This window comes from Hippocampus guttulatus, chromosome 3 (assembly GCF_054856545.1).
Source record: "Hippocampus guttulatus isolate MCC_2025c chromosome 3, RoL_Hgut_1.0, whole genome shotgun sequence".
Classification (NCBI taxonomy): Eukaryota; Metazoa; Chordata; class Actinopteri; order Syngnathiformes; family Syngnathidae; genus Hippocampus; species Hippocampus guttulatus.
Genome location: NC_141263.1, coordinates 23,537,252 through 23,548,638, shown reverse-complemented (window position 1 = coordinate 23,548,638; position 11,387 = coordinate 23,537,252). Strand labels below are relative to the sequence as shown.

The 11,387-nt window shown below is 43.1% G+C and overlaps 2 protein-coding genes across 3 annotated transcripts; one reads left to right on the top strand and one right to left on the bottom strand.

Annotated features, from left to right (window-relative positions):
- Window positions 1-167: 167 nt before the first annotated feature.
- On the bottom strand, window positions 168-3,247 carry LOC147207906 (uncharacterized). The gene is made up of 2 exons (XM_086107525.1): window positions 3,019-3,247; window positions 168-2,196 (listed from the first exon to the last, which is right to left on the bottom strand). Exons 1-2 carry the CDS (start codon window positions 3,140-3,142, stop codon window positions 938-940), a joined length of 1,383 nt encoding a protein of 460 aa, XP_085963651.1. The 5' UTR covers window positions 3,143-3,247; the 3' UTR covers window positions 168-937.
- Window positions 3,248-4,566: 1,319 nt separating this feature from the next.
- On the top strand, window positions 4,567-11,341 carry LOC147207905 (uncharacterized). Of its 2 annotated transcripts, none has more exons than XM_086107523.1 (5): window positions 4,567-4,894; window positions 5,983-6,152; window positions 6,850-6,898; window positions 6,992-7,506; window positions 9,067-11,341. In XM_086107523.1, the coding sequence occupies exons 1-5, from the start codon at window positions 4,645-4,647 to the stop codon at window positions 11,239-11,241; spliced, it is 3,159 nt and encodes a 1,052-aa protein (XP_085963649.1). In that variant the 5' UTR covers window positions 4,567-4,644; the 3' UTR covers window positions 11,242-11,341. The 2 variants fall into 2 exon arrangements, with proteins under 2 accessions (XP_085963649.1, XP_085963647.1); XM_086107521.1 differs by having other exon boundaries at window positions 6,992-8,907.
- Window positions 11,342-11,387: the final 46 nt, after the last annotated feature.

Sequence of the window (11,387 nt, the reverse complement as noted above, 5' to 3'; positions counted from 1 at the left end):
TTGATCACAACACGCTGGGTTGGTCCATGTGTCATTTGTTATCCGGATTGAAGCTTTAGGCCTTGTGTATTTACCCCCGGATTTGCAAAATAAAAACCTAGAAGGTAAGATGTGAGTTGACAGTTAACCAATATGAACTTCAACCGCTGCATAGTCCATCTGTGGTGTAACCTTTAAATAACGCACACCTCGCAAAGAACATCATTTTTTATTTATGTATAAATCATGCAATCAATGGATTACAAGAGAATAAATACTATGAATTCTTTGCCTTCGTTTGTTATTACTATTAAAGAGTATGCTTTAGCTTTTGTGTTGTTTTATATAAATGTCAACAGTGGTGCGTTGAGTCGTAAGTTTTAATTGTTCTATAATAAAGCTTTTAACTCACTCTATAATGTACTTTCTAAATACATACTGTATAGCGATAACATATCTAAGTAGAGTGCAGAGAATGCAATTGTGCATCACATTTACCGTAGGTTGATACAGCTCGTGCTGGGGAGTGATTTGGCCAGCAGGGGGCAGCAAATTCTAGTCCTCCCACAGATTGGGGTTATTTTAATGTGGTTTGTGAATCAATCATGTTGTTTTAAGATTGATCTTGGATAGTGAAAAGCAGGCATATTGTCGACCCCCAAAGGAGACTAATATCATTTCTTTTCTCCAAATTACTAAAAAGTTGCTAAGCCTCATGCACGACAAATTCGTTAGGCCTTTAAAAAAAATAGTATTGCCATAAGTACCCCAGCAGCTACAATACATATGCCATGAACCTGATTTTTAGGGACATCCATACATACATTTTCTATTCTGTTTTACCCTCACGGGGGTCGCGGGCGTGCCGTAGCTTATCCGAGCTGTCCTCGGGCAGGGGGGCATCCACAGAATCTCTGAGACCCCCTATCAAGGCAGTTTCTTCAGCCTTTTAAAAGCTTCATTGATCGTTGCTAATCTCACCAGCACACTTGTGTTTCTTAATATTTTGTTTACTCGAGAAGCTTTTATGACACACACTACAACTGAATGGTTTCTCCCCAGTGTGTGTTCTGGCGTGTGTTCTTAAGTTTCCCCTTAAAGAGAATTTTTGACCACAAACTGAGCAGGCAAAAGGTTTCTCTCCAGTGTGTGTTCTTGTGTGTGTTCCAAAATTTGCCTTAGTCGCAAAGCTTTTACCACAAATTGGGCAGGCAAAAGGTTTCTCTCCAGTGTGTGTTCTTGTATGTTCTTCCAAAAGTACCTTCACGCAGAAGCTTTTACCACAAACTGAGCAGGTAAAACGTTTCTCCCCGGTGTGTGTTCTTTTGTGTGTCGTTAAGTATTCCCTCACAGAGAATCTTTGACCACAAACTGAGCAGGCAAAAGGTTTCTCCCCAGTGTGTGTTGATGTGTGTTTTTTTAAGTTTCCGCTGACCGAGAATCTCTGACCGCAAACTGAACATTCAAAGGGTTTCTCACCAGTGTGTGTTCTTGCATGTATTCCCAAATGTCCCTCCTGAGAAAATGTTTTACCACAAATTAAGCAGGAAAAAGGTTTCTCCCCAGTGTGTGTTTTTGTATGCGCTCTCAAATGTCCATTCCGAGTGAACCTTTTTCCACAAACTGAGCATCCAAAAGGTTTCTCGCCAGTGTGGATCATCATGTGCTTTTTCAAAACGGACTTGTAGACAAACGTTTTGAAACAATGACAACATCTCCAGCGATTGTTGTCAGTGTGACATGTCTTAACATCTTTACAATGCTCCTGGCCATCATCATCATCATCATGAGAGCGTGACATAACATCATTACTATCTGATGAGAGTACGAGGCTGTCTCCTTGGAGTCCCCCACAGTGGTCTCCAGGTGTAATGTGTTGACTTGAGCTGCTACTTGGAGGCGCCGCGTTTCTGCTCTCCTCACTTTGACCTTTGTCTTCATCCTCTTCACCCTTCAAAGGGAAAACAGTCAAAGGAAACCGGGTGAGCTCATCCTCCTCTTCCTCTTTAGTGTAGTGGGGATCTGGCTCCTCCTCTTTGATGTTGGGGGAGTCTGGATCCTCCTCTTTGATGTTAGGGGTCTCTGGCTTCACTTCCTCTTTTATGTTATGGCGCTCTGGTTCCTCTTCCTCTTTAAATGCCCCTTCATCGTAGTCTGCTTTAACGTGAGTGGTCAGTGGCTCCTGTCGCTCAGGATGAAGATATTTTTCACTGACGTCTGCATTACACAAGAAGACAAAAACACAAGGTTAGGTGAATTCAAATCCCATGCTGTGACATTGATGTTGTGAATTTTCGTTAATACGGTTATAACTGATGATGGTTTTTGCATGATTTGTAAATATGTGTTCCCGGTGTCAGCGGCATTCCTGGTTGAATGTCTCTTATTTAAATTTATTTTTATAGGCTTACCATCATTTTTGTCCACGCCTGTTTCATTAGGTGTTTTTTTTTTTAATCCAATGAAGCAAAGTTCAAAAGAAATATTTGGCTTTCATTGGTTAATTTTCCTTGATTTTTATTATTACTTTTATTATTGATGTTGTCTTTCTTTCATTACCATTTTTATCAGCAGTACTATTAATTTTCTTTAACACAGTACCAACAATTTTGTTCAAGCGTTTAGTAAGTGATTGTGGAATTTTGTATGGAAAGGGGAGCATGAAACTTTAACGTCTTCAGGCTTCACACTGTGCCCATCTCCTGGTCAGGATGAGAAATGCTGTTGGTGACAACTTCCGGTATTACAAAACAAACGAGACCATTTTTCGTTGTCTGTTTCGTGCTTCATTCCACTTTCATTTCAGAAATTTAAAATGGAAAAAAAAATCAAACTGATAGTCGTCTTGTCCTGACTCGTCTCAGACAACAAGAACATCAAGTTGTATTTCAAATTGGATGCTTCTATTTTAAAACAGATATCTCATTATATGTGGGTTTTTTTTCTATTTTTACATCGGTTTCCAAACGTAATAACCAATTACAGTACCAAAACGGACACTGAGCACCTCTATTATATCTGAATTATCAGTGAACAAACCTGCCCTGTGTAACACAAGACGAGGCTGCTTGTAAACCGCTTCCAGTAGTTGACGTTGTCGCACGTTCTTCTTTTTTGTTCCACAAAGGTTCTCCACGAATTCTGTCGTTGTTCTTGCACACATTTTCACACTATGATGGCAATACTTTGCGCGCACACACGCACACTTGACATCTGTTTAGCGATGTGTTGCTAACAAAGGAATCTCGTCGGATTATGAATGGACCACAAGAGCCGTTTGGTCGCCTTCGTCAGAAGTGGAGCCACTGGTGGCCATTTTACGTTGCCAGTCGTTAGTCCCCGCCTTACTCGAATACATTGATGATTTCTCCGCAGTGTTTTCATGTTTTGTTTTGTTTTTGTCTCCACGGTGTAAATGCGTGTGGCGTACGGTTGTCCCGTTAAGTATGGGAGAGACGCTACGTTTAAATTTCATTTTACAAAATCTGATTGTATATTTTCTTTTGAAATGTATAAATCCGAGTATTGTACTACCCAGCCCTCTTGATCATGTCAGATTCACAATAACGGGTGAATGCAAACAATTACATTGTTTCTTTGGGCGGATCTCGTTAATCTCTAAAGAGATCCTGTCATAAAACACGCACTCATAACATTTTTTTCACTGGAAAAAAAAGCCGTCATAAAACATGCACTGATAACAGTATTTTCACCGAGAAAAAAAAACCCCGAACAAATTGTCATTCCGTGGCAACGTAAAAAGGCTGCCCTGTGGCTTCAACCACGGGTAGCGCTAAGAATACGTCACTTCCGCATTCAGTTTGAAAATCAGATGACGTCTGCTGCCGCTTTTTACAATGGTGTCTTCTCTGCTATTGATGGATGCTTGGTTGGAGTAAAGGTTGACGGCATGAACTGCATGTCATTTCACCAAATTTCACCCATGACGGTCGTTATCCAAGCCTTTTGGCACTGCGATGTGATTTTTCGATGACAGTAAGTGGCAAAACGGCACCTCCCTCAGATGAGTGGATTTTGCTGCGTAAATTATATTCCTCAAACGCAATATTAAGTAGTTTATTTCCATGGCTTAGGTCATAGGTGTCAAACTCAGGTCCCGGAGGGCCACTGTCCTGCATATTTTCCAAGTCTCCCTGTTGCAACACACCTGATTCAAATGAACAGGTTCAATGTCAGGCTTCCGCAGAGCTTGCTGATGATCTGATCATTTGAATCAGGTGTGTTGCAACAAGGAGACTTGGAAAACATGCAGGACAGCGGCCCTCCGGGACCTGAGTTTGACACCTATGGCTTATGTGATGAATTGTGCAGAACAAAAAAGAAAAAGGTAATATGAAGAAGAGAAATGAATGACCTTTCTGAAAGAAGAAAAATAAGCTTTGATTGAGTACAAATAGTGCGAAAAGCTCCATGTTTTTCAAATTTATATCGGTTCATAAAAGGCACACGAGTCCACTTCAACACAGTAGATGGCGGTAATGCACTATCTAACGGCGAGTAAACAAAGGCCCAAGTGTGACGTAACAGGTTCGCGCGAATCAGGGTGACGTTACGTGGCAGCCATGTTGAAGTCGGTTGTTTCGACGGAGCAACTGTTCAAGCGGACCCCATTCTCGAAACTTAAGTTAAAGAGAACATAGCAACATGTCAACGGACGATTTTCAAACGAAATACGCCTGTTTTATGGACACTCTGGTGAAAAGTACTGTTGCGGAAACGACCCGACTTTTTGAAACGGTGGTTGACGAATTAAAGGCAGAATTATCAAAGGTGAAGACGGAGAACGAGGCCCTGAAAACAACATGCAGGCAAATAGCTGACGCGAAAACCTTTGCTATCCGTGAGTACGCACGAGGTGGCCGTCCGCAGATCCAGGACAACGCTGTGCAATGTGGTGAGTGAGTTGCTCTTGTTTTTCAAACAGATAACCGAAACTTATTTAAATGATGTGTAAACGCGCGTTTTAGTTAGATGACCGGTGAACATTCACTCTACATCCGTGAAGTTACATTCGTTGTCGATTTACTGTCTTCCGGTTTGGCGAACTACGATGTCGCGTTTTCGTAATCTTAAGTGAAACAGGCGAACATGGGCCTGATGAAACATTTTTTCCACGATTCCAAAAGCTATACAAATAACTCCGTTAAATTAACGATTCAGTTTTGTTTGTGTTCCTGGCTGTCATTCGAACGTACTGTAAACTCGTTCAAACGCACAATGGAATGTATAGTTATGATTTTAATTAGCTCCACGAGTCCATTTGTAACTTGAAACGTTCATGAATCAAGGTAACGTTTGCCATTGAAATGAATGGAAATGCAATTAATCAGTTCGACAATAAAATGTAAACTTTACTTTTAAAAATTATACAGTATATATGATTAAAAATAAACATTATGCAACATAGTAACAAGGTTAAACACACACTATTGTAAAGAACTAAAACACTTAAAAAACATTAACATCAACATTAACATTATGACTCATTAACTTTACCTGAGAAGGGGAAAAGGGGGAAGATGACTACAGCCCCGTATTGAAAAATTATTCCATGATAATGTGGAGAAAATCTGATTCTAGAGTTTCTTATTAAGTCTGTTTCTTTTGTCATTCATTAATTGATTTTTAGCATACCGATTCAGGGACACTTGTCTTTTTGGTTAAAAAAAAAAGTGGGACACATTTTGTCACTTAAAAGATTATCTAGACACTAAAGAAATTAATTCATTCATTCATACTTATCAAAAAAATAAAGACTATGACCTTAAATATTTTTCCCCAAGATTGCAGTTTGAAAATTCAATTTTACTACATTGCGACGTAGATTAATTTGAATTAAATTAATTGTTCAGCCGTATTACGTATCCTTAATGTGTTGACAGAGTGTGAGGATCCCTATTTGTCAAAGTGATGGATGAACAACACTGCATATAATAAATGCATGTCAACATGTAAATTTGACTTTGAGCTAATGTTTTGCAGACCTTCTTCCGTGCCATTTTTTGCTGATTGAGCAACCGGTGGGGCCAAGTGTCGGTGAACAAGGCAAACAATGTACTGAACAGGAAATGGTGTACATCCTGATCAACGACAATGATGTTGATGCTGAAAAAGGAGCAAAAAACCTGACCGTTTCACTTCCAAATCATGAGGTGTGTATGTGTACTGGTAGCCAAAAGTGGACAACTCACCTGCCGACAGTGACATGTAGATCTGAGTATCCTCTGCCTAGTTGTGGTAGGACACTTTATACAGTCTGCATTATGTGTCCTAAAGAACGCCAGAGATTCCCACCCAGTGTTCTAACCTCTGTAATAAACTCACAAAGTTGAGTGTATCAGCAGCACTCAGGTTCAGCAGAACCAAGACTGAGACTTTGCCTGCATCAGTGTTTCGGCCGACATCATTTTGGCATTTTGGTCAGAGTTGTCTCAGTTCTGCGACGGGGCCTGAAGTTTGATTGGAAAGTGTCAAAGGCAGTATTAGACAGGAGAAAGTCAGTAAGCTGTTGGTGTACAACTTTCAAGGACTTTGTCTAAGAATGGCACGTTTGATGTGGGGATCTCCAGCACTCCCTTTTCTGTGCCCTAATAAATTTTTTGTTTCCTGTCTACTTCTAATATTAACAAGACGAATGGTACCCAAACATTTAAACACTTGATAGATTGGAGTTGGCCAGCTCAACCACAGAAGTTCACTCCATATTTTCAAACCTTATCATTTCCACAAACATTAAATAGAGCTTCAGCTTCTCCATCTTCTCCTGTTGTGAATTGGCACTATATTTTGTTCAATTTGTTACTATCAAGTTGTATGTAATATTTTTTCTTTCTTCTGTTTATTTTAAAGCATTCTGAACCCACCGTAGTCAGCGGAAACATAGTTTGTGCAATTGCAGGTAAGGAGTTAAAACAGACAAATATCACCACAAACTGAAGTTCTACTTGAAAAAGGTCTACAAACTGTAAATGTCTTAATTCTCTTTTTTTAGATCCACCACTGAGCTCTGCTTGTCAAAATGAAACCATAGGCCCTGAAACTCAGCTACCACCATTGAGTGAAACACCAGCACATGAACAAGCAAAGAGGCCGGACATTGCGCCAACGCTGCCAAACAAACAACTAGGAGCGGAAAAAACAAAGTGCGGCTTGACGGAGGATCAGACCGAGTGCGAACCAGAAGTACAAGTCAACGAAAAAATTCGAGAAAGAAAACAGCACTCAGAAACCCAAGATGGTGCATCTCACGGTGACATGAAGAATTCACACGCCAGCCCAACGGCCCCAATACCGCAAGCGGCGTCGCCTGCGCTCGGAATACCACGTCGCAGCTCCGTAATGGTGCAGGATGCAATGCTACTTATTGAAGCAATGGCTCAATCAAAGAATCGTACCTCGGCACTGGAAAATCCAATCGCCCAAGACTGCTGTAGTCGCCCTGTTGTTACCTCACCATCTGTGGTCAAGTCTCAAGTATTTTCCTCACAGTCACGACCAACCGACAAGGTAAGTGACAAAGGCGCAGAAGAGATGTCGACAAACCAGACACTTTCTGTCACTTATACAACAGCATCCAGCAGTTGTCCGTCCCACATTAGAGTTCCAACAGAGCACCAACAAAAACACGGTGTCGGTTCCTCTGACATGACTTCGACATTATCATTGACCGCCGCAGCAAGCGGATCACTTGAGCAGCGCGCACCCCATACTCAGAGCATGTTAGCCGAGCCATTACAGACAATGGTGGTCTCAGAACCCGTCCCCCAAAAAGTCTTTTCCAAATCGCCGTGCACTCGTCCGCAACGTACGATTGCCCCACCGTCCCCGAACCAGATTACAGCTGTCATGTCAACAGTTGCTCCTGCCCAGAATACGTTTACACCCATAGCATCATCTTCTTCGGAACTTTCTCAAAGAAAAAATGATGTTACCAGCGCAGCAGCTGCTCCGCTTGACACGTCTGACACGGAAATCAATTCACCAGAACAAGGGGCAGGCCCGGAGCCGTGCAAAAATATTAAAATAGCAATTCGCAGAGCTACAGATGCGACAAGCCAGCCACAACCGTCTGAAATACCGGTTGCATCTCGCAACAAGAATTCAGTTGGACCGGGTGTCCCTGTGTCATCCTCATCGCATCGCCCAAACGCGGGCGCTCAAGTGGTTTCAGATGAAAATAAAACACCGTTGGCGTCTGGACAAACACCATTGATTGCATCCCCGCAAGTGGAATGTTCTTCAACGCAGGCAACCGTTTGTGAAAGTTTCGAAATAACTCCTGGGGAACAAGCAGCAGCATCGGCGTCCGAGCTTGTGCCAGCAAAGTCTTCTCCACTAGTCCCAATAATCCGACTAAAAAGGCTGCCGAATCTAGCATCTGCCACCGGATCATTTTTGGTTTCACAACTGTTTTGTCATGGGAAGGAATCTGGAGTGGTCCCACCAGACGGCGCCTCATCTTTGATCAATGAGCAGGCGTCCACGTCAACGGTCCGTTCATCAGAAGCAGCTGCGCTATCAACCGGCTTGCATCCCAATTTAGAAGAGACCTCGGTTGGTGAAATTAGAAAGGCATCACCCTGTTCCGCTCCGGAAGAGGCGCCGCCCACTGGTTTGTCAGCTTGTACACCTTCCTGTGGGTGTGAATCGGTCTTGGAGAAAGCAACGACGGACTTTGACACGGTCGAGTTTCCAGCCGTAACTGACCAAGCACGTAAAACTGGCACTGTGGACGAGGGAAGACTCAACACGGTGGAGCACAATTTTGTTTCACCGAATGGCTCTTCGACGACCCCTGTGCATTCAAGCCCGATCAGCAAGCACCCATCTGAACCTCATTTACAATCGATCGAAACGGAGTTCTTCTCACAGTTGGAGCTGTTGCCTATAAATCAAGATGCTAAAAAGGTAATGTCAAATTTTGCACGCTTTGGTCGTAAAATTATATTTTCAATGGCTAATACAAAAGTAATCCTAAGTAAGACTTTACCAATCACGCTGAAATGGATTGATTGCGTTTCTTAATGATACAAAATCTGAATAAAATGTTGTCATCTTATTTTGTAGATAACAACGATTGAGTCTGCAGATGCCCAACGTTCGTGTGTTGAAAGGACCAGTACCGACGGAAGGAGAAAGTCACACAAAAAGTCCATCGTTGCCTGTCCGGGAGTTCCCCTCAAAACGTATTCGCGGACCAAGCGAACAAAAACGAATTCGCAGCCACATACAAGCCAGCCTTGTTTCCCTGAAAGCCCCAAGAAACCGAGATTAGAGAATGTTAGTACGACCAAACAAGTTTCTACCCAGAAGCCTATTTCGACAAATACTGCCATTCCCTTGAGTCCCACAGGGCCACTGAAGGAAACCGAGTTTTCCCAACTCAGTCTCAGGAATCAACGGCAGACAAATATCAGTTGCACTGAAAGTGAAACTGTTTCTGCGAGACCCCGAAAGCCAGTTGTAACTTTGTATAGGTTATCTCTAAAAGACACAACAGACAGCACTTCGATTATCGCCCCACTGCCACGCCCCGGAAAAAGCGTCACCCGCGTAAGCCCAACAAAACGTGCGTCGGCGTCTGGCAGTCTAAAAATAGGAGATGGTCTTGAACGCGTTCCAATCGACACTGAAAGGCCGTTTAGAGCTGAAGAAATTGCAAGCGCACCAGTTGAAGCTACAGTCTGTCCAAGGTCGAGTTCAATTGCGGGTACAGCTGAGAAGGCAAAGACAAAGTCGGCCCCGCTGAGTCGTCATCTGTCCAGTAGACCCGTCAGTCATGCCGTCCCTGAAAAATCGGGAGATTTGAGTCTGAGTCCTCGGTCGGGTTCAACCAAAGTGAAACTCTGTGTTACACAAACAACGGTCGCTGCCGTGACAACTGGAAAGCCGAGCACAAATGAAGGGAAGGGCAGCCCAAAGAAGTTGAAAGCCACAAATGTGTGTCTGTGGTCAAATACAACCGAAGGTACCACCGCCGCTTTCAAGACTAAATTGGCATATCAGAGTCCGAAGAAAATTGCTTGTGTTAAAAAGACCCATTTCAATTGTCCTCGAGACCTGTCTGCCCATGAAACGACCACTCCTCCTCCTCCAAGGAAAAAATTCACGAGGGACGATAAGAAGCCCAAAAAGTCCCAATTGCCTCCCGTCAGTCAAACTGAGTCGAGGATCATTAAATATGTTCCTAGACCTCAAACTTCTAACTGTGAATCCAAATCTCTTTGGATTTGCAACCTTTCTGAATTGGAAAACTCAAAACGAGCATCGAATTCATTAATGGGGAAAAGTGTCTCCCCAAGTAATCTGTCGCCGAATTTGACTGAAATTGCTCACGGTTCAAGTAAGACTGGAGAAAGTACTGCGAAGGCATCAAGGATGAATCCAAAGCCGACTGTTCAAGACAATGCGAAGGAACAGAACGCAAAGAAATTAGCCCAGGCGGCAAAAGCCAACCCCATCGCAGAAATGAAACAAACTAAATCAAACATACCTAAGCAGAAAATTCACCACCATGCCAGCAATCAAACGGGAAACAAATGTACTTCTCAAACCATCATGCGCACTCCTCCGAAAATGCAAGCAGGGGAAGCGACGCAAGCCAAAGCGACCCCAAAGCCTCGATTCGCCGGCGGCAGGCACCTGCGTAAGAACCAGTGCGGGGAGTGCGGCCGCATTCTGAGCAGCAAGACGGCCCTCGAAAGTCACGTCCGTGTCCATACTGGTCACAGGCCATTCTCTTGCACGCTCTGTGATAAGAGCTTTCCCGACTCCAGGGGTCTTAAACGGCACAGCATCGTGCACCGCAATGGGCGGCTGCACGTTTGCCAGCAGTGCGGGAAGGGTTTTGTTTACGGCTTTGGCCTCGCCAAACATGTCCAGATGGTACATGGGAAAATCAAGCCTTTCGTCTGCCAGGTCTGCAACAAGTCCTTCTTCACAAAGCGAGATGTGGAGACCCACATCCGAGTCCATACGGGGGAGCGACCGTTCCCTTGCCATTTATGTGAAAAAAAGTTTTCGAGGAGTGTCGAACTCAATGCGCATCTGAGGTGGCACCGTGGGGAGAAAAGACATTGGTGCCCGTATTGTGGGAAAGGATTTTTCGACCAGAACAACCTGAAAAGACACAAGTACATCCATACAGGAGAGAAACCACATTCTTGCCCACATTGCCCGAAACATTTTACACAATCTGGACACCTGAAAAAGCACGTTAAAAATGTACATAAGGTTCTGTGAGAGACGGCGGAAAGGTTTGTCACATTTCTTTTAGTAATATAAATGTCTCTTTGACATGATTTGTACTTGATATGTCAAATGAAATAAAGAAAATAATTTATCTTGGTGAGTTATTTTTATGGGGTTGTTAGTTAAGTTTCATGACT